The sequence below is a fragment of the Equus asinus genome, chromosome 2 (genome assembly GCF_041296235.1).
Source record: "Equus asinus isolate D_3611 breed Donkey chromosome 2, EquAss-T2T_v2, whole genome shotgun sequence".
In the NCBI taxonomy this organism is placed as follows: Eukaryota; Metazoa; Chordata; class Mammalia; order Perissodactyla; family Equidae; genus Equus; species Equus asinus.
Window position 1 is genome coordinate 99,200,598 of NC_091791.1, and position 20,079 is coordinate 99,220,676.

General features: G+C 52.3%; 2 protein-coding genes across 3 annotated transcripts; both read left to right on the plus strand.

Annotated features, from left to right (window-relative positions):
- Positions 1-1,966: 1,966 nt before the first annotated feature.
- On the plus strand, positions 1,967-5,102 carry NMB (neuromedin B). Of its 2 annotated transcripts, none has more exons than XM_014842621.3 (3): positions 1,967-2,378; positions 3,009-3,175; positions 4,824-5,102. In XM_014842621.3, exons 1-3 carry the CDS (start codon positions 2,222-2,224, stop codon positions 4,989-4,991), a joined length of 492 nt encoding a protein of 163 aa, XP_014698107.1. In that variant the 5' UTR covers positions 1,967-2,221; the 3' UTR covers positions 4,992-5,102. The 2 variants fall into 2 exon arrangements, with proteins under 2 accessions (XP_014698107.1, XP_014698108.1); XM_014842622.3 differs by having other exon boundaries at positions 2,071-2,378; positions 4,819-5,102.
- Positions 5,103-5,944: 842 nt separating this feature from the next.
- On the plus strand, positions 5,945-19,571 carry WDR73 (WD repeat domain 73). Its single transcript, XM_014842616.3, has 8 exons — positions 5,945-6,050; positions 6,563-6,630; positions 7,116-7,204; positions 8,698-8,786; positions 9,427-9,491; positions 15,337-15,501; positions 15,845-16,210; positions 17,229-19,571. Exons 1-8 carry the CDS (start codon positions 6,010-6,012, stop codon positions 17,462-17,464), a joined length of 1,119 nt encoding a protein of 372 aa, XP_014698102.3. The 5' UTR covers positions 5,945-6,009; the 3' UTR covers positions 17,465-19,571.
- The last annotated feature ends 508 nt before the right edge of the window (positions 19,572-20,079 follow it).

Sequence of the window (20,079 nt, forward strand, 5' to 3'; positions counted from 1 at the left end):
GGAGGCCTTTGGACTTCCCTTGCCATCACAGTGGACTTGGGGAACAGGCAGTTGGCAGTTCAGGTCCTTGTTCTAAACTCAGCCTAGCACTCCCTGGGAGATCCCGCTTGGAAGTGCTATCTTGGGCAAGCCACCCTCTCTGCTGTGCCTAATCCTCCTCCCTCCTGGGACAGTGTGTTATAGCTGGCCGTGAAGCCGCTGCCCTGCTGCTTTCTCCAGAGTCCTCAGAAGCCCCTTTTTCCTCTGCTAGGCTGACATACAGTGATTTCAGGGACATCTGGGGTCTGTCCAGGGGCTGTGGTTGGAGCAGTGAACCCAGGCTGTGTCAGAGGAGGCTTGGCTTAAATATAAAGAACCTGTCAGAGCAGAACCCAAAGCTCCAGGGTCACCTGCAGAAGAGAGGTGAAAGTAAATGCAGTGCCTGCTCCCCCTCCCTCCTGAGAAATCTACACCAATGCAATGTTTAAACTTGGAATGGTAAAGCAGGTGTGGGTGTGTTTAGGGAAAGCAGCATCTGCCCTGTACAACTTTGGGTGTCCGATAGAGTGGTCCAGACAGACCCAAAGTCTGATTCCAGTGTGACGTCTGGGCAGTGACTCAACCTGTGAGCCTGTTTCCAACTATGAAATGAGGAAAGATAAATCTACCCAATAAAGTTCCTTCAAGCATTTAAATCAGGCAGCAATTAATACCAGCTCCTATGTTTTCCCACTAGTTTCTCCATCCGTGGACCAGAGAAGAGAGGATGGTATGTGGTTGATGCAGAGGAGAGGGAGGGGGTCACAAAGGGAATGATTATTATGGGAAGGTGATGAGAGCTATATCTGTACAGCATGGCTAAGCAGTGACAAGAATGCAGAGAGGTGTAAATGCCAGGGTGGGGGATGAGAAGCAAAGAGATCGGGGAAAAAGCCAGGGCCAGAAATGGAGTGCTCCTGTCCTGCATGTCATGCTCCCAGGAGCTGAGCGTGACAATCAGCTTCTCATAAATGCTATTAGGATGCTGATCCATAGAGCTAGCAGGGCTTGCTGCGCTAGATACATGCAAGAGGAATGATAACAAGTACCGTTATTGAGCCAGACTGGGGAGTAGGTTCTGTCACAGCCACACTGTGCAGTGTTTCAGGGAAGAGTCCAGAGTCCAGGGGTTGGTCTGTACCCCGCTCCTTCATCACGCCCTCCTTTGTGTTCTGTCTCTCCAATGAGATGAACTCCCTTGGGAGTGGGGAATTACCTCTTGTCTCCCCTCCTCCTGTGCCTAGCAGAGTGCTCTGAACATTGGTGTTTAGTCCAAACATTAAGCAGAAATAAACATATTATTCTGGAGCACACTGTCTTTGCCTACACTGATGCTGCTGACCCAGAAGTTCTTTCCAAGACAAGTCTAGACAGCACCTTGGGAGGAGGAGAGTGCTGAGTGTGAGAGGGCAGTCCTAGAGGACTGCGGCTTCCTGCCACAAAATAATTGTGCTAAAACATGTAAAATTATTAAAAATAGGGCAATGTGGTTATTCCCATTTTACAGTTGAAGAAAGAGGTTCAACGAGTTCACACACTTGTATCTGGACACCTGTGCTCTTTCCACTCCCCTGACCCAGAGATCTGCCTGTTGCCCGGCTGACAGGCCAGGCTCTTCCCAGCGGGGTGCCCATTCCTGGGGGGCCTTATCCCAGCATCCATCGTTCTGCCTGAGTGCTGGCAGTGAGAGTGCAAAGAGGGTTGAGCACGGTCAGAGCCCTGCGGGAGGGGCCGATGGGCATCCTACGGAGCCCCTCTGGCGCCTGGCCCTTTGCTGGACGCTGTGACGCCAGTGTTACACAGGAGCAGGCGTCCTCGCCCCCACTTTCGCCCTTACAAAGAGAAGCTCCGAGGCGAAGAACTGCTGTCGGCCCAACGCCGGTGGGAGTGGAGGGAGACCGGGGGACCCCACTTGCCCCGGGCCAGGTCCTTAGCCTGAAGGTGGCGAGCTTGGGACAGAGGCCCTAAGGGAGCGGTGCCCACGTGGGGGCAGGAGTGCGGGCGTGCGGGTCGCGGACAGAGACCCCCACCCGAGGGCTCGCGGGCCGCACTGGGACTGGGAAGGCGGAGCAGGTGGAGCGCGGGGGCAGGCCCTGGGCAGGCTCCGCCTCCCGGACAGGCTCCGCCCCCTGGGCGCGGGTTTAAAAGAAGGGAAGGCGGGCGCCGCACATTGGGGCGGTGGCGAGGCGCGCCGGGTAGAGCCATGACCCTGCGGGCGGGGGGCGCGCGGCTGTTCGGCGGCCTCCTGCTCTTCGCTCTGCTCGCGGCCAGCACCGCCCCCCTCGGCTGGGATCTCCCGGAGCCCCGCAGCCGGGCCGGCAAGATCCGAGTGCACCCGCGGGGCAACCTCTGGGCCACCGGTAAGTCTTCGGGACCCCGGCAGGCGCCCCTCACCCTCCTCTGACCCCATGTTCCTTCTCTGGCTGTTCTTCAGCCATGGACACTAGTGTCCCGGCTGGTGGGAACCCTGGAACTCATCTAATTTAACAGATGGGGAACCTGAGAGCCAGATCGGTCAGTGACTTGGCTAAGAGTATTCAGCCAGTTTAAAGCAGACCTGGGGCTGGATCCTAGATCTGCCCTCCAGCTGATTCTACTTAGGCAAGATTCTACTGAATCTTCTAACCTCTGGCGTGTCTTCTCTCTGCACCTCCACCTTCCAGGCACCTATTCCTTCTCCACTTCCTTCCCTGCCCTTTCCTGTCCCTCTTCTAAGCAGGGAGCACAACTGGCAGAGTTTCTCCCTGGCCCTGGGCCATGCCTCCCTCCTTCCAGCCATGCCATCTCCACCCTCTCTACCTGTTCAGGAAAAGCTGAGGTACAGGCTGTCAACCCCGGGGGTCTTTGCAGCTCCTTGGTGAGAAGGAGAAGGAGGAAAGTTGTGTATCTTCTTGCCACGAGAACTGAAAGATGGGAGAGGTCAGGAACTTCCCCACTGGGATCGGATCCTCACTCCCTGACTTCTTTGTGCCTCCGCATCTCATTTCTAGGTCACTTCATGGGCAAGAAGAGTCTGGCCATCCCATCCCCACTGGGGACAGCTCCCCACATCTCCCTGAGGGACCAGAGGCTGCAGCTGAGTCATGATCTGCTCAGGATCCTCCTGCTAAAGAAAGCTCTGGACCTGAGCCTCGACAGCCCAGCATCTCACACCCAGGTGAGCCAGGCCCCCACCTTGGGCCCAGGCCAGGCTCAGCCAGGGCTGCCCTTGGATCCAGCACTGGGCTTAGGGTGTAACTGCCCCACCAGGGCCTGATGGGCCCCAGAAAGCCAGAGATTTCTGGCTCTCCCTGTGATCAGAGCTCAAAGGGAGAGGACTCCAAAGAAAGGAAGCTGACCCTCCCAGCAAACCCCATGGAGCAAGAAGTAGGGGAAGAAGTTCCCCTCACCTATTGCCCAATTTACAGTCAGAGCCTAGGATTACCCAGCCTCTTGCAGCAGGGCTTTCCCTCGCCAGTCCACACAGATTTGCCGCACCCCAGTTTTCCACCTTTGCAGTGCCCTGTATGTCCTTGTAGCCAGAGTTGGGACCCTGAGCCCCAGAGAGGGAAGAGAAGAGTCAGTTATCAGCCAAGACAGAGTTTGGATCTTGTTTACCATGACCAGTGCTCTTCCCAGTCTCTCATCTGCCTCAGTGACCCATGGCAGGGTCTCAACCTCAGCACTCTTGACATTCTGGGCTGGATAATTCTTGGTTGTGGGGGCTAGCCTGTGTATTGCAGGCAGTGTAGCAGCTTCCCTGGTCTCCATCCACTAGAGCATCCTCCCTCACCACCGCACAATTTTGACAACGAAAAATGCCTCTAGATGTTGCCAGAGGTCCTCTGGTGAGGGGACGGGGGAGGGAGCCAACATCACCCCTGGTTGTAAACCACTGACCTATGGGGTTCAAGGCCCTAAAGCTGGAGCCCAGCCGCCTTAGTCTCCAGCCTGGTAGAGGGGCAGCTCTTCCATTCCCTGCTCCTGGTGCTGTCCCCACTCCACCTTCCCTGTTCCTCTGTTGCTGTGTGCAAAATGGCAGTGTGATGTGGTAGAATGTGGGTTCTGGCAACAGTGTCCTAGGCTCATAACCCAGCTGCTTAGTAGCTGTGTGACCTTAGAAATGTCAGTTAACCTCTCTAAGCCTCATCTTCTCATCCATCAAATGGATGATGCCTGGCACATACAAAGCACTTAGTAAACGGGTGCTATTACCGGTCCGTGAGCCCCCTGGCAGCACCTGTTGCTGACTCACCTTTGTATCCCTAGCATGTAGTCTGTATGTTTTGAAAGAAGGGAGGGGCATTCCCTAGAGAAGGTCCAGCCCCAGTCAATCTCACTGACTCTCCTGATGCACAGAACCCCCAGCCACTAAGGGCAGGAGCTTGGGCTGGCTGAATCTGAAGGGAGACAATGTCACCTCTGGGGCTGTTGGTCAAAGGCCTGAAACATACAGACAGCTAGAAAGCAGTACCTAGCCCTTGGGGATGGGGCTTCAGAAGTGAGGGCTGGGGCAGAGCTGGGGGCGGGGGAGTGAAAACACTGACTCTTGCCCAGGACCAGGCACTGTACTTGGACTTTACTTCCATGATGTCCTTTGACTGTCGTGCCCATTCTCTGAGGTTGGGGCTGTTATTCTGAGAAAACCATTGCCCCAACCCCTCTCAGGCCCTTCTTCAGGGAGAAAGGTGCTGGGGGACCTGCCTCAGCTGAGAGCCTACCCCTCCTACCTCTGTGGATGCCTAGCCCTTAGGAATGGCAGGATGCCCCTATCATTTGCCCCTTCTGCCCAGGTTAATTCCTCTGTGTGTTCCCCTTCAGCACAGGAGGCTGCTGGTACAATTGCTGCAGAAGTGATGCCATTAACGAGGAAGACAGGACGACATGGCTTAGCTTGTGCCCACCCAGGGAAGGTGCTGAATGGGACCCTGGCAGTGGCCCCATCTGGATGTAAATCCTGGGCTCAAATCTCGGTTGTTACTCCATTACTGTGATTTCTAGTTGAGTCACCAGGAATATTGCCAATGCAGACACAAATTATGTTCCTACTGTATGTCTTGCTTCCCTGTTGAAGTTATGAATAAAACCTTCCTCTTTACATAGAATGTCTGGTCCTCTCCTTCCAGCCAGGTTTGACGGAATGGGAGGGAAAGGGGGCTGGAGGACCGGGTCTTCAGTGAGATGGGGCTGGCTCCAAAAAGCCCAGAACACTCCACGGTACTAGCCAGGCACTGACTCAGGACTCCTACTCATTCGCTCATTCAGCAAGCAGGTACTCAACGCCTGCTGGATGCCAGGGCCTGTGCCAGGCGCTGGGTTCTCCTCTCGCCTCTGCCACCTACTGGCACAGGCAAGTCTCTCCTGTTTCCTCGCCTGTAAAGGGAGCTGCCTGCACTACACAGCGGGGCTTTGCTTACCCCATCTTATTTCTTCCTCGCGCCAAGCTCTGAGGGGAGTGTCCGGCACACACAAGGGAGAGCGCCGGGCTGGGATCCAGACCCCGCTGTCCGCTTCCTCTCTCCGCTTGCCTTGGGTAAGGTTGCCAGAGTTAGCAAGTAAAAATACAGGACACCCCGTTAAATTCGAATTTCAGATAAACAATAATCTTTTCGTACAAGATGTCCTAAATATTGTACGGACATACTCAAAATTCGAATTTAACGGGGCGTCCTGTTGGCCTTGGTCCTCTGATCTGCAAATACCCGGTCGTAAAACAGGCGGGTATTTGGTCCCTCAGGCTCACCTGGAGCTGACATCCTGGGAATCCCTGATTTTACGTCATTTTTCCTGGAGCTCTTACCCGGAGAAGCCCTGACCCAGCCGGGCGAAGGCACGGCGCGTCTGCGGCTGCGCCCGCGCCCCAACACTTCTCCGCCCCGCCCCTGGCGAGAGGCCACGCCCCCCGGCAAGGGCAGGCCGCGCACACTCCTCGCGAGAGGGCCGCGCGGGCCAAGGGAGGTTCCGAGGCGGAAGTGGGGCGGCGGAAGTGAGGAACCGGAAGCGACAGTTGCCATGGAGCCCGCGGAGGACTGGCTGGTGGAGTCGTTGCGCTTGTAAATTCTGTGGGCTTGGGACGTGGGCTCCGGGCCTGGGCGGGCGCGGGTGGGGCGCGTGGGGAATCCTGGCGTGCATGGGGCGGCGCTGGCCGCGGGGCGGGGCCTCGGCTGCCTGGTCTGGGACACGGCGCCTTCCTGTGGGCGCAGGTCGGGTGAGGTTCTGCTAAGGGCAGTGCTTGGCAGGATAATAACATAAGGGGGCAGTTATCTTGCGCCAGCCTGTGAGTTCAGCCGTGAACGCGGGTTAGCTCGTTGATTCCTCGCATCACCCTCGGGGAGTCCGGGTACCCTGGGAGTTCCACCTTACAGATGCGGAGCGAGGCTCCGGGGAATTGGGACTGGCCTGGTCCCAGGCGCGCAGCGGGTAAAATGTGTAACAAGACTTGATCCCAGCGCGGCCTGGCTGCAGAGCCCGGGCCCCCAGCCACCCAACCGTGCTGCCAGCTCAGTTCCTTAACAACAGTGCAGTGTCGTGCACCGGCCGACGTTGTGTTGTTCCTGTCGTGTAGGTACCAGGATTTCCATGCGTTCGACCTCTCGGAAGCCACTCGAGTCCTTGAATGGATTGGTGACAAAGGTGATAAGCCCTGCCTGGCCCTGAAGGAGGCAGAGTCCCACTCCTCGGGCTGGGACTCGGGAGCTCAGCTCAAAGGGACGCAACCCACTCTTCTGGGAGCCTGAGGGCCTCCTGGTCCCTGGTAGCAATTGCGTGGCCAGGCAGCACTTATGTTTCTCCTTTAAGATCTAGATTTGGGGCCAGCCCTGGTGGCCTAGTGGTTGGGTTCCATCCCCGAGAGGGACCTACACCACTGTCGGCAGCCACGCTGTGGCAGCGACCCACATACAAAATAGAGAGGAAGGTTGGCACAGATGTTAGCTCAGGGACAATCTTCCTCAGCAAAAAAAAGATCTAGGTTTCTTCCACACCCCAATACAAGACTGCATACCAATGGCAAAAGAGTTTATCGTTGCTTTGGAGGATTTGGCAGAGTTTCAAGACCCAGCCGTGATGCAGAGTCTTTCTAGCAGTTTGTCACAGTTACTTCTGCTTCTTTTTTCCAGGAGTCTTTGTTGCTGGCTATGAAAGCCGGAAAAAAAATGAGATTCTTCATCTGACATTACCTTTCAGACTTTCTGTAAAAGAAAACCAGGTAAGTTGAAATACAAATGCTGAGTATATGTGTCTACTTTTACTCATGTTTGAAACCTTTATGGAGCCCCTGTTGTCTACTGGATATCGTCCTGGCTGCTAGAAAGAGTGACAAGCCCTGGGCCTGCCCTTATAGTCTAGTAGAGGGAGGCAAATATGCACAGAGATAGGTGCTTCAGAATGTCATGATTTACAGAGGGCTCCTGGAGGAGGAGGTCAATTTTGTTTTGTTAAAAATAGATTTAGGGAGCCATTAGGGTATAGAGAGTGGTTAAGGTCCCCTAGGATGAATGTGTAGTGTATAAGGAATAAGAGGAGAAATGACTAGAGCCAGAACCTCAGGGATACATTTAAGGAGTGAGTAGAGGAAGGTGAGCCCACAGGGAAGGCTGAGAAGGAATCGTCTTTGAAGTAGGAGTCTCAGAAAAGGTTAGTGTTTCCGAAGCCAAGAGAAGAGTATGTGTCAACGAGAAAAGAGTTCTCTCTCTCTCTCTTTCTACCTGAGCCCTTGATGTGTGGCCCCAGGTATGCTGTGTAATTTCCAGGTCTTGTAAGGAACAAACCTTTATATTTTCCCCCCAAAAAAGAAGGGAAGAGTTGGTAGCTGCCTAATGTTGCTATAGAATCGTTCAGACTCATCTGATAGGGCCGCCTGGCAAATTCCCTGCCTAGGGCTCTTGGTCACCCGCGTCCCCACCACTCCAGCTTCAGCCGGGAGCTTGCCCAGACTGAGCTTGACGAGAGGCCTGGTTTACCTCCCACCTCACCCCTGGCTTTTCGTCTCTTGCCTTACGGCCACCTCCTTTTCCCCTACTTCCGGTTCCTCACGTGCAGATAGTAGATAGCTCTAGTGGCTAAGAGCATGAACTTTGGTTACACAGACCTGGGTTCAGATTCACAACATAATCCCTGTGTGACCTTCGAAAAGTTGCTTAAGCTCCCTGTGCCTTAGTTTTGTCATTTTAGAATAGGGATAATTATAGTACCTACATCACTGGTGGTTGTAAGAATCCAACTTGATGAAGTAGATAAAGCACTAAACACAGCGGCTGCTGCAGTGAACACTGGGTAATTGGTGGTTGTATATTTCTGCTGCTGGAAGAACCCATCTGACTTCCAGTGGGCAGTGTGGGAGGATGGGGAATGTGTCAGTTGGCTGATAACATTCCAGCTTTCTTTGATGAGGCTGTTAGGCCTCTGTGAGTCCTCTAAGAAGGCCTGGAGTATCAGACTTGTGCTGTAGTGAGAGGGGCTGGGGAAAGGTTAGAAGGGTTTTGAATGTGCAGGGCAGAAAGGAAGCCGTCTGTGTAGGCAGCTGAGACCCGTGTTTATAAATAGCAGCCACCGAGGCCCTGCAGGGAGCAGCATCTGTTGGCAGCTGAGCATCCTGCATGGCTGCCTGCTGCCTGGGCTCTAGCTCCTTACCTAGAGCACGTCTGAAACAGCCCTTTGGAGAGCAGGCCCTATCTGATCGGCCGCCCCTTTGTATTTTAGGGCTTGTTCCCGGAAAGAGATTTTAAGGTCCGCCACGGAGGATTTTCAGACAGGCCTGTCTTTGATCTGAAGCATGTGCCGGACACCAGGTACGGTCAGCTCTGTGACCCAGACCTTCTGTTCAGGATGGAGTGTCTGGAAACACCAGGGGTATCCTGCCTCTTCATCCCCAGCCCTACCCCCTCAGCACATGGGCACACGTGAGCACATGGGCACACGTGAGCACATGCATGCACACGCAGAGATCTGAAATACAAAGAAAGCATGGCTGGGTGCCTTCATGGTCTCTCACAGACCTTTTGACCAGTGTAACCCACAGATCGCTGGGGTTGCTCCGGGGAATAGATATAGAGAAGAACGTCGCTCTTAGTTTCTCAGAGAGCTGATGGTTGGGGCTGATAGCTCAGTTGGCAGAGGGTGAGAGTCTCTGGGTCAGGGTTGTGTCTTCAGGCTCCATGCTGGTGTCCTCTCTGGGACACGTCACAGCATGTGGAAGCCTGTGCTCAGTCCTGTGACTCGCCAGGAGCTGTGGCCTGTCCCTAAAGTGGAGGGAGCCTGCCCCTCTCCCGTTAAATGAGACGACGGGTCCTGATGACCCCTTCCTGCAGTAAGCTTCCCTGATATGGAGAGTATACAAATCCCGGGCTGAGGGGCTGAAGAGGGGAAAGGCTGGGGGACGTGGGTGAGCTCCCCACTGTCTGGACTGAGATTCATATCCATCCTGAATAGGTTGCTGGTGACCAGTGGCCTTCCAGGTTGTTACCTGCAGGTGTGGCAGGTCGCAGAGGACAGTGGTGAGTGAATTTGACTTGGTGGGGGTTTGGGTTGTAGGAAAGCCTGATACACACCCCCACCCCCTAATCTGAACCAATTAAGAAGTTGACTCTTGGGGCCAGCCTGGTGGTGTAGTAGTTAAGTTGGTGTGTTCTGCTTCGGCAGCCCAGGGTTCACAGGTTCAGATCCCGGGTGTAGACCTACACACTGCTTGTCAAGTCACACTGTGGTGGCGTCCCACATACAAAATAGAGGAAGATTGACACAAATGTTAGCTCAGGTGCAATCTTCCTCAAGCACAAAGAGGAAGATTGGCAACAGATGTTAGCTCAGAGCCAATCTTCACCAAAAAAAAAGAAGAGAAAAAGATAGTGACTCAGAGCCAAGTGGGAATTAAAATGCAGTATCCTTTAATGCAGGCAAAGATGAGTTAGCAACTACAGCATGGCACACAGGCCCCAAATGGAGCTTCCTGGAACTTGCTCCAGGAGTTGAGTTTACCAACCCAGTCATAGGCAGAGCACCTCGTGAACCAGGGCCTCTCCCCCAGGCAGGGGCAGAGGCAACGGCAGAGCTAGGGCTGTTTGGGTGAGCTCACCTCCTGGAGGGAAAGGAGGCAGCGAGGAGGTCCCCGCTCTTTGCACGCACACTGGTCTCACGGAAGGAAAATAGTGAATGAGCAAGAGGCTGCGCTCACCAGTCTCCACCTCAGAGAAGTCGCTCTGCTCCCCAACAGGGGACCGCAACGGGGCAGAAAGTGTTAGTCCTGTTCCCTCTGGGAGCGGAGGGGAGTTCCCTAGTGGGAAGTAGCTGGCCCTCCAGCAGTGGGTTTGCGGTTTCCCCCACAGGCAGGCACCAGAGCATGCAGTCCTGACCCAGCCCCTTCTCCACGTCCCTCCATGAGAGCGTTGTTGGCAGTGTGGATGTTGCCTCTGAGCCACAGGCCCCGACTCTGGGAGCCCCCCCCTCGCCTGTGTGGTCCTCTGCCCAGGCCCACACCGCCTCGCTGGGTGCTTCCCAGAACCTGCCGCGGCTTCAGCTTCTCCCAGGCTTCACTGCTGCAGAGGGGCTGGGCCTGCTCGTCTGCTTGTGAGGGCACTGGCCCTGTGGGCTTTCCTTGTTGTTTCTCCCCATTTTAAGTGTACAATTCTGTGATTTTTACTAAGTTTAACAAGTTGTGCAGCCAGCACTCTGAGTCAGTTTTAGAACATTTTTCAAAACCCCGGTAAGATCCATCATGCCATTTACTGTTAATCCGCACGCCCACACCCTGCCCAGGCAGCCACTGATCTACTTTCTCTCTCTAATAGATGGCCTTTTCTGGACGTTTCATATCAATGAAATCACACGATATGTGGCCTCCTGTATCGGGCTTCTTTCACTTAGCATGCTGCTTTTGAGGTCCACCATGACATAGTGTGTATCGGTAGTTTGCTCCTTTTTATGATGAACAGTGCTCCACTGTGTGGATGTTCCACGTTTGTCTATCCTTTCACGAGTTGAGGGATCTGATTTTTGGCTGTTATGAATGATGCCACTAAGAACGTTCATGTGCAAGTCTCTGTGTGGACGTACGTTTCCATTTCTCTTGGATAGACGCTGAAGAAACTTCCAGACTGTTTTCCACAATGGCGTCATCATTACCATTCCCACCAGCAGTCTGTGAGGGTTCCCGTTTCTCCGTGTCCTCACCAACACTTGTTATTGTCTATCTCTTTTATTAGCTCCATCCTAACGGTGTGAAATTGTCTGTCATTGTGGTTTTCATTTGCATTTCCTCAGTGACTATAACGTTGAGCATTTTTTCGTGTGCTTATTAGCCATTCATGTGTCTTCTTTGGTGAAATGCCTGTTCAAATCTTGATGAGGGAGTTTTGCTGTCGTTCTTGACCCCAGCAGGCTGAGACAACATGCTGTCACAGACCCTTTGAGATTGTGCTTTCACTGTACATTTTGGTAGGTATCTGTTCAGGTTAGTCAACAATCTGTAAGATGTGACAGTGATCTTAGTGAGTGTGTGTTGTATTCCAGGCCGTGTACTAAGCACTTTCCACTCGTGATCTCTTTAAATTCTCGTGAGTCTGACAACAAACTCTGTGCCAGAGAGGCTAACTTGTTCAGAGTCACAAAGATAGTAGCAGAAGCAAGACTTAGGTCTGGTTTGACTTCAGAGTCTGCTCATAGCCATGCCTGGCGGTAGCTGTGGTCAGATAATGATAATTCATCTCAGCATGGATGTAGGGGCTCTGAAAAAAGTTGGCGGGGTATTTGCCGACCAGCAGTGTGGGCTATGCCACCAGTTTGCTTAGAGCTGGTTCCTGGGGGTAAATCTATCCACGAAAGGTCACGTTTATAATAATAATAATTATCATTATTACTGTTATTTGTAGCAGTAGCTAACATCTCATCATTCAGTGAACAAACATTCATTGTGTGCTTCCAATGTGTCAAACATTGGGCAGGGTTCTGGGGTTACAGCAGCAAGCAAAAACATTTGTTCCTTGCTTTCTTGTTGCTTATATTTTATCACATATTTTGCCCATTTATTTTTTTAAGATTTTGTTTTTATTTTTTATTTTTCCTTCTTCTCCCAAAGCCCTCCAGTACATAGTTGTATATTTTAGTTGTGGGTCCTTCTAGTTGTGGTGTGTGGGACGCCGCCTCAGCATGGGCTGATGAGCGGCGCTAGGTCCGCACCCAGGATCCAAACCAGCAAAACCCTGGGCCGCCGAAGTGGAGCGCGTGAACTTAACCACTCGGCCACAGGGCCAGCCCCTGTTTTTCCCACTTTTTGATTGGCTTTTTTTGTCTTGATTGAGTTGTAAGAGTTCTTTGCACATTCTGGGTACAAGTTATTTTTCAGATAGTGTGTTTTGCTAATATTTCCTCCCAGTCTGTTACTTGTCTTTTCATTTTCTTAATAGTGTCCCTTGAAGCATAAAAGTTTTAAATTTTGATGAGGTCCAATTTATCAGTGTTTTCTTTTATGGAGTGTATTTTTGGTGTTATATCTAAGAAATCTTCACCTAACCCATAGATTTTCCCCTATTTTTTTTCCCCCAAAGTTTTATTGTTTAGCTCCAACATTTAAGTCTCTGATCTCTTTAGTGTTGACTTTTGTGTACGGTATGCGGTAAGGGTCTAAGTTCCTCTTTTTGCATGTGAATATCCAGTTGTCCCAGCACCTTTGTCAAAAAGCCTAACCTTTCTCCATCCATTTGCCTTGGTGCCTTTGTTGAAAATCAATTGCCCATAAATAGAAGGATTTATTTCTGGACTCTCAGTTCTCTTCCATTGATCAATATGTCTGTCCCTATGCCAGTAACTTGTAATTGTTTTTATCTTTACCTAAAAGTAGGCTGTGTGGGGCAGCAGTGGGTTAAAGACGAGAGCAGGGGAGTCTTTCTAACAGCTTGGAGGCGCCTTGGAGCTGCCTTTTGTCCTGACAGGGCCTGGGGTGCCGGTAAAGACCCTGGAGCCTCAGGCCTAAGGGAGCAAATGGCCCAAGGGGCTTACTCTGACACTCTTGGGAGTCGGAAATCAGATAAAAAGTTTTCTTCGCCTAGATATTAGTGCAGAATATTCCAGAGCCTGGGGAAGACTGGCCAGCTGTTTTCCCAGAAGCCTAAAAGCACAGCATTGTCTTGGTGAATTTTCCAAGCTCCAGGTTTTGACCCACGGCTTTGATGTCTCAGAAACCTGACTTTGTCAGTGCATCCACAACAAATCGAATCTGTTTATGGGGGCTGACACCCTCACCGGACTCACAGGACTGCTGTCTAGGCCAGAGTTCATTTATTAGTTTATAATGACAAAGTAAGTACCCATAAAAGGGGAGTAGTCCAGGTCCTTATTCTTTGCCTATAGAAGACCTAACCTAATCAAAGGCTTGTGATAAACTTAACCCAAACAAGGGGAATTAGCTCAGAGCTTTCTAAGTTGTGTTTCACGCTCCTAGGCACAGGGTATGAACCTGTGAGGGCGCACTGCCCAGCCAAGAGCTGCCCACGCCCCTGGGCCGCGCCAAGCCCCTTCTCAGCCCCGGGGGCGTGGAAGTGTCTGAGTTGGAGGAATACATATCTGAAGGTCTCAGCTGAGTGTCACTAGCTGCTTCCACTTTGAAGTTAAATATTTAGTCTGGTGTGGCTCCTTCCACCCTGGACAGGCTCCACTTTCTCTGCCTCTGTGGTTGAACAGCCTGTCTCATGGACACGGCTTCCCTTTAGACGTGTTCACGTGTTTGCTCAGTGTACCGGTCTGGGAGCCATTCTGGCTCCTTCCAGAGTGTGCCCACCTCTCCTCTGACCCTTTCTATGTTGGTTTAATCTTCAGACACAGCCTTCCTTCCTTTATTGCCCTTGGGGTTCTTGGAGGTACCTCGCTGTGTCTTTTGCTTTGGTTTCATAGCAGTCTCTCCTCTCAGCTTGGGGCTGCTTTGGAAACATGGCGTGGATTCCCTAGAGGAGGGCACTTCCTTCCCTGTCGTAATTACAGAACAGCTCTCCAGTCGGGCCCTGGAGCCTGTCTTTCCATGGCGTCTTTGACATAGGTCTTTGCAGGCTTTCCCTTGGCGGCCTCCTTCCCCCCGTATGGGGACAGATCATGTCTGAGAACCCTCCCCTGCTCAGAGCGGCAGCTCCTGGGGAGTCCAACCAGGCCCCTCAGGGTCTGTGGACAGGGGAGAGGGAGCCACTCAGTGTGGCCTGGGAGAGCCAGACAAACTGTGCTTGGGGCGGGTTTGAAGCACAGTCTCATGGGCACTCCTCAGGGACCAGCTCTCATCCTGAGGCTCAGCTGTCGTGTCTTCTCCGAACCTGTGCGGCCCCTGCGGGAGGAGCAGTGAAGCTCAGCAGGTCTGGAGTCAGTTCGCAGAGTCTAGGCTTTGGGAGCAGGACTCAAGGGTCCTCCACCTTCCAGCGCAGCCCAGACGCATCCTTCTGTGCACTCCTTGTATGTGAGCTCTCTCGAGGGACATGTTGCCGCGTGCTCACTTGATGGAGCTGTGTTAGGCTTGCTTCTCTCATCCATTCCTTCCTCACTCTGACTTTTACCTATCCTTTAGAATTATAAAAAATACGTATTTTTCAGAGAATGTGGAAACCAAATAATGAGCCCCCTCTTGGAGCGAGAAGATATAAAATGGAAAATTGCGTCTCTCTTTAAGTAGTTTGTCCAGCAGACTGCTTGTTCTGAACTGTGTATCAATGGCTTGTATTAAGAGCAGCCACAAATGTAGACTGCTCCGGGGACAAGAGCCTGCCTGCTCACCATGCAGGTTGAGACAAACAGGTCAGACTGCAGGCCAACCCAGCTTGGGGACCAGTATGTGCTTCTTATGTTCAGTGTAAAAAAGACGTGGGCTTGCTTGCCCAGGCTGCCTTTGAAGACCACACACCTACGCTGTAACCTTCACCTGCTAGGCTTCAGCAAATTGCCTGAGGTCGTGGAACGTGTTTTTGAAGAAATAATAGTAGTTCTTGAACTCTGTACCTGTTATTTTCACTTAAGGTGTAAATGACATCGTCAGCGTGTTCTTTCCTGTTCTCTTCCTTTACTTGTTCACCACAAAACTATAAAAAGCCAGAACTGCTTTTGGGGTTTTGAGGTGGCTGCTCTGATTCATTATCTCTCATTTGCAAAATAGTTTATAAGACAAATTACAAAGAATTTAAAGCACTTCCAACAGTTTCAGAAATGGAAACATAATGCAGAGTGTTTAGTCTCCACGTCCGCTCCTGCCAGCTGTCAGCTCCCTTCTCCCTTGTCCTTCTAAATGTTCTGGGGAAGGCTGGCTGGCCTTCACTGTGTAATGTTTCAAACCTTCCTTAACATTCCTGGATTTTAGTCTCTTCCGCTTTCCCCCAGATGTTATCCAGGCTGTCAGCACCATTGCTGTCCACGAGAAAGAAGGGCATCTCTGGCCTAGGGTAGCCATCTTCTCGTCAGTGGCACCTGGCATCCTCCACGGGGTGAGGCTCAGCAGTCTGAAGATCGTGGATCTGGAGTCCCAGAAGACCATGTACACCTCAGGTACTGCAACAGCTCACGCCTTGCTGGCTCCTCCAGCCAGCGTCTGCCTCCCAGCCCTGCTCGGCCATGTTTGAAATTGAATTCAACCCTGTGAGCCAGATGCTGGGTTAACAAGATGCACGAGAGGCGAGCCCTGGCCTGAGGGGCTCCTGCTCTGGGGTTTCGAGAGGCAGTCCTGGGGACCAGCACCCACCAGCTGAGTAGAATATGGCGAGATGAGCGGGCGAGGGGAGATGGGGTTCATTCTGCCTGGACTGCTGGGAAGCTTCCCAGAGGAAGGGACTTGTGACCGGCCAGTCCCTCTGACGCCAGCAGCTTTTCTCTTTCGGCCTCTGTCTTCCAGGTGTCAGTGACAGTGACGAGCTGAGCAGCCTGCAGGTCCTCGATGCACACACCTTTGCCTTCTGCTGTACCTCGGGCCGGTTGGGGCTCCTGGACACTCGCCAGAAGTGGGCCCCATCAGAGAATCTCAGCCCCTGCCCTGGGTCCGGTGGGGGGAGGTGGTGTGCAGAAGTTGGGGGTAGGGGCCAGGGCCCTGGGCCCCACATTGCCAGCCTTGGCTCAGATGGGCAGCTCTGTCTTCTTGACTGCCGGGATCTCTCCCATCCTGTAAGCTCAGTCCAGTGCGCGGTGTCCACACCCAGCCCCGCCCCAGAGCTGCTGCGAGTGACGTGGGCCCCAGGCCTGGACAACTGCCTGGCCATTTCAGGTACTGCTGAGCAGGACTTTTGTCCATTATTTGACCTCTCTCTTCTAGGGAATACCAGGTGCTCAGGAAGAAGCCTGTAGCTCCATAATAAATCTGGCCCCACAAGTTAAAGTTGTGCACAGAGAAGCTCCGGATTAGTTCTCCAGGTTTTTCAGCAGCAGGCCCGTCCCCATTCTGGCTATTAAACTTCCACACACTGGTAGCAGGCCTTTCCTATCCCAGCAGGAATTCAGTGCTGAGGTTGGTGGAGAGGCCTAGGACAGCTGTGGGGCTGTACCGGAAAGACATACAGATAGATGTCAAGGGCGCATCTCAGTCTGCTTGGTTTTCAAATTATAGCAAGCTGGCTAGGTCAGCAGGCTCCCGGGTCTGGCCTGGCAGTATCTAGTTGAATGAGGGTATTTAATGAGGGTATCCAAAAGCCAGTGGGAAGGGTAGTTGAGAGAGCAAGAAAGGGTCATTGATAACAGCAGAATCCAGAAGGAGCAGAAGAGAAGCACAGACGGGTGGAGGATTGGCTGTTTGGTAACAGGAAGACACAGGATGGAGCGAGTGTGGTAGAGCTAGGTCACGGGGGGACCGGGGTGTCCCTCTCTACAGGCTTCTGTTTCTCCATCCACTAGGAGACAAGGCCATCCACTGAGAGGGACCCAGAGGTGGAGGGGTTAGAATTTGGGCAAGTGGAAAAGGTTTGAAATAGTCTCTTAAGCCTCAGTTTTGTGCAGAAAACAATAGTACCTATTTCGTACAGATGTGAGGATTAAAAGAGAGAACGCACGTCCAGGGTCAGCCTTGGGCCTGGCACATGACAGATGTCCAGTGGATGTTCGTCGCTCGTGCCTCCTGGAGCCGTCACCTGCCCACACTCAGGGCAGATGTTACGTGCTCTTCGGTTGGGCTTTAAGTATCTTGTTACTGTTTGATTCCTCATCCTATAGCCTGTTTTGGTACCATAGAGCAAATTATAGAAAGTATTTTAGAGATGCAGTGTCACTTCTCTTTTCTTGTTCTTCCTCAGGTTTTGATGGGACCGTCCAGGTCTATGATGTCACGTCTTGGGATGGAATGGGGGGCCAAGCAGAACCTCTCTTCACTCACAGAGGTCACGTCTTCCTAGATGGCAATGGGATAGACACTGCTCCACTGGTCACCACCCATACCTGGCACCCCCAAAAGCCAAGGACTTTGTTGTCTGCAGCGAGTGACGCCTCTCTGCACGTGTGGGACTGGGTGGACCTCCGTGCCTCCTGCTGACACCAGCGTCTCTGCCCAGGCCTCTAGGAAGAGGAGGAGCTACGTAGCAAGGCTTCTGATTTAGGCCTCGAGGACCACAGGTCTCTGTCACCAGCTGAGCAGCCTTGGGCAAGTTAACCAGCCTCTCCTAGCCCCAGTTTCTTTATTGCAAAATGAGACTAGTAATACCTCGCAGGGTTGTTGGGAAAAGTAGAAGTAATATGTTAAAAAGTAGCTGGTAGCATGCATGGCACGATAAATATTTGGCAGCTCCTGTTGGATGTGGGAGCCCGTTTCCCACAAGTGTGAAATGCGCTGCTTTCTGCCTGTCTGTATTCACAGCACCATAGTGAGAATCAGAATCAGAAGAGCTGATGAATGTAAACTTGTTTCGTTTACAAACGTTTTTATAGAACTAAAACCAATTAAGATGAAAAAAGTCAACCCCAGTAGCAGTGAAGGAAATAGCAGTTAAAACAAGATTATGCCATTCTAGCCTACCAAATTGCCAAATTTTAAAGCATTATTACTTTCAACAGCTGAGAGCGGTGGCATGATGCACGTTCAACAGGAGCCAAGCAGCAGCGAGGGTCTTTCTCCCAGGCGTGTAGCGTGGCGTTGTGCAGCTGCCTAGCTTACATGTCCAGGCTCCTGGGAAGTGACAATTGACATTTGCTAATCTTTTGCTGTTACAAATAGTGTGAAACAACTTTTGTACCTATGAACAGTATGTCTGTAGATAAATTTCTAAGGCGGAGGATATGTGCATTTTTAGGTTTTATAAATACTGCCAAAGTGTGCTCCGTAGAGACGGTGCCGATGTATGACGGCAGCAGTCATGGCTGTTTCTCCTGCCTCACCCGCAGTCTGCCTCGTGGCCTTTGCCAGTCGCTGTGACTGGTTATTATGACGGGTCCAGTCTTCGGAGGTCAGGGAGGGACGCAGGTGTCCCCACAGCTGTGGGGGAAGGAGGTGACACTAAGTGATTCTCTCAATCAGCATTCGCTGTGTGTTGCTGTGCACCAAGTACCAGGCTGGACGCTGGGATACGAGACACAGACGTACAAATATGGCCCAGTAGAGGGGAAGCTGGGGGGAGCACTCAGAGGGAAGGGGCCACGTGTTCTGGGAGCACAGAGGGCAGAGTAGCCACCTCTGCTTGGTTAGAGACCAGGTGTGATCAGGGAATGTGGTACTCCACGTTGTGTCCTTCCTTCAGGCCTGGAGGGTGGGGGTGGGCGGTGTTCCAGGCACAGGAACAGACAGGAAGACAGAAGCGAGAAAGGGCGCAGCCCCAGCCTGGCGAGCAGAGGAAGTTAGAAATACAACTGAGAAAATGGGCTGTGGCTGATCAGTAGTAGCCCTTGAGCTGTGCCAAGGGGCCAAGCCTGGGAGTCCCTGAAGGGCTCCGAGGGACGGGGTGGTGTGAGCCAGGAAGGGAGGCGCTGTTGCGGCTGTGAGTGAGGGCATGTAGACGCCCAGGCGGGAAAAGCAAGGATGTGCGATCAGAGGCCCCTGTCTGCGGCAGGCGTCTTCACGTGCTCTTTCACTGTTTGGGATACGTTTCATGTATGACATGCAACCAGTCAATGACGTGGCTCAGAGTTCCTCCACCCTTAGACTTGGGCAAAATGGATGCCAGGAAGTGAGTCAGACACATAAGGGCAAATACATGATTCTACTCAAATGAGGTACCTTCAGTAGCCACTTCGTAGAGACAGAGAATGGAATGGGGATGTGGGGCAGGGGAGTGGGAGTTACTGTTCACGGGTACACAGGGTCAGCTTGGGGTGATGCAGAAATTCTGGAGTTGGATAGTAGTGATAGTTGCACAAAATGTGAATGTACTTAATGTTACACTTAAAAATGGTTAAAATGGTCTTTTCGTGTGTGTGTGAGGAAGATTGGCCCTGGGGCTGGCCCCATGGCCGAGCGGTTAAGTTCGCGTGCTCCGCTGCAGGCAGTCCAGTGTTTCGTTGGTTCGAATCCTGGGCGCGGACATGGCACTGCTCATCAAACCACGCTGAGGCAGCGTCCCACATACCACAACTAGAAGGACCCACAATGAAGAATATACAACTATGTACTGGGGGGCTTTGGGGAGAAAAAGGAAAAAATAAAATCTTTTAAAAAAAAAAAAAACATTCGCCCTGAGCTGACATCTGTTGCCAATCTTCCTCTTTTTTTTCCTCCCCAAAGCCCCAGGACATAGTTGTATATCCTAGTTGTAGGTCATTCTAGTTCTTCTATGTGGGATGCCGCCTCAGCGTAGCCTGATGAGCAGCACATAGGTCTGCACCCAGGATCCGAACCGGCGAACCCTGGGCTACCAAAGTGGAACGTGTGAACTTAACCACTCGGGCAGGGGTCTGGCCCCTAAAATGGTAAACTTTATGTTATGTATATTTTGCCACAATTCTTAAAAAGTGGATGCCGGGCCTCACTCCAGCCCTTCCTAGCTGTGCCCTTCTCACGCAGCAAGAAGTCCACAGGGCCAAGGCTTTGTGCCCATCTGTACCCAAAGATCCTACATTCCTCTTCCAGATCATCTTCCAGGAACGTAGGACCCAGAATTCCCTGTGCAAATGGCCATAGCTGCCGCCAGGGCCTGCACAGCCTCTTCTGGACCCAGCCTC

Bases quoted from the DNA above. Each gene is read 5' to 3' on its own strand.
- NMB (XM_014842621.3), top strand. From the start codon at position 2,222: ATGACCCTGCGGGCGGGGGGCGCGCGGCTGTTCGGCGGCCTCCTGCTC. The intron at 2,379-3,008 runs GTAAGTCTTCGG...TCTCATTTCTAG, and splicing joins GGGCAACCTCTGGGCCACCG to GTCACTTCATGGGCAAGAAG. The intron at 3,176-4,823 runs GTGAGCCAGGCC...CCTTCAGCACAG, and splicing joins GCCCAGCATCTCACACCCAG to GAGGCTGCTGGTACAATTGC.
- WDR73 (XM_014842616.3), top strand. From the start codon at position 6,010: ATGGAGCCCGCGGAGGACTGGCTGGTGGAGTCGTTGCGCTT. The intron at 6,051-6,562 runs GTAAATTCTGTG...CCTGTCGTGTAG, and splicing joins CTGGTGGAGTCGTTGCGCTT to GTACCAGGATTTCCATGCGT. The intron at 15,502-15,844 runs GTACTGCAACAG...TCTGTCTTCCAG, and splicing joins GAAGACCATGTACACCTCAG to GTGTCAGTGACAGTGACGAG.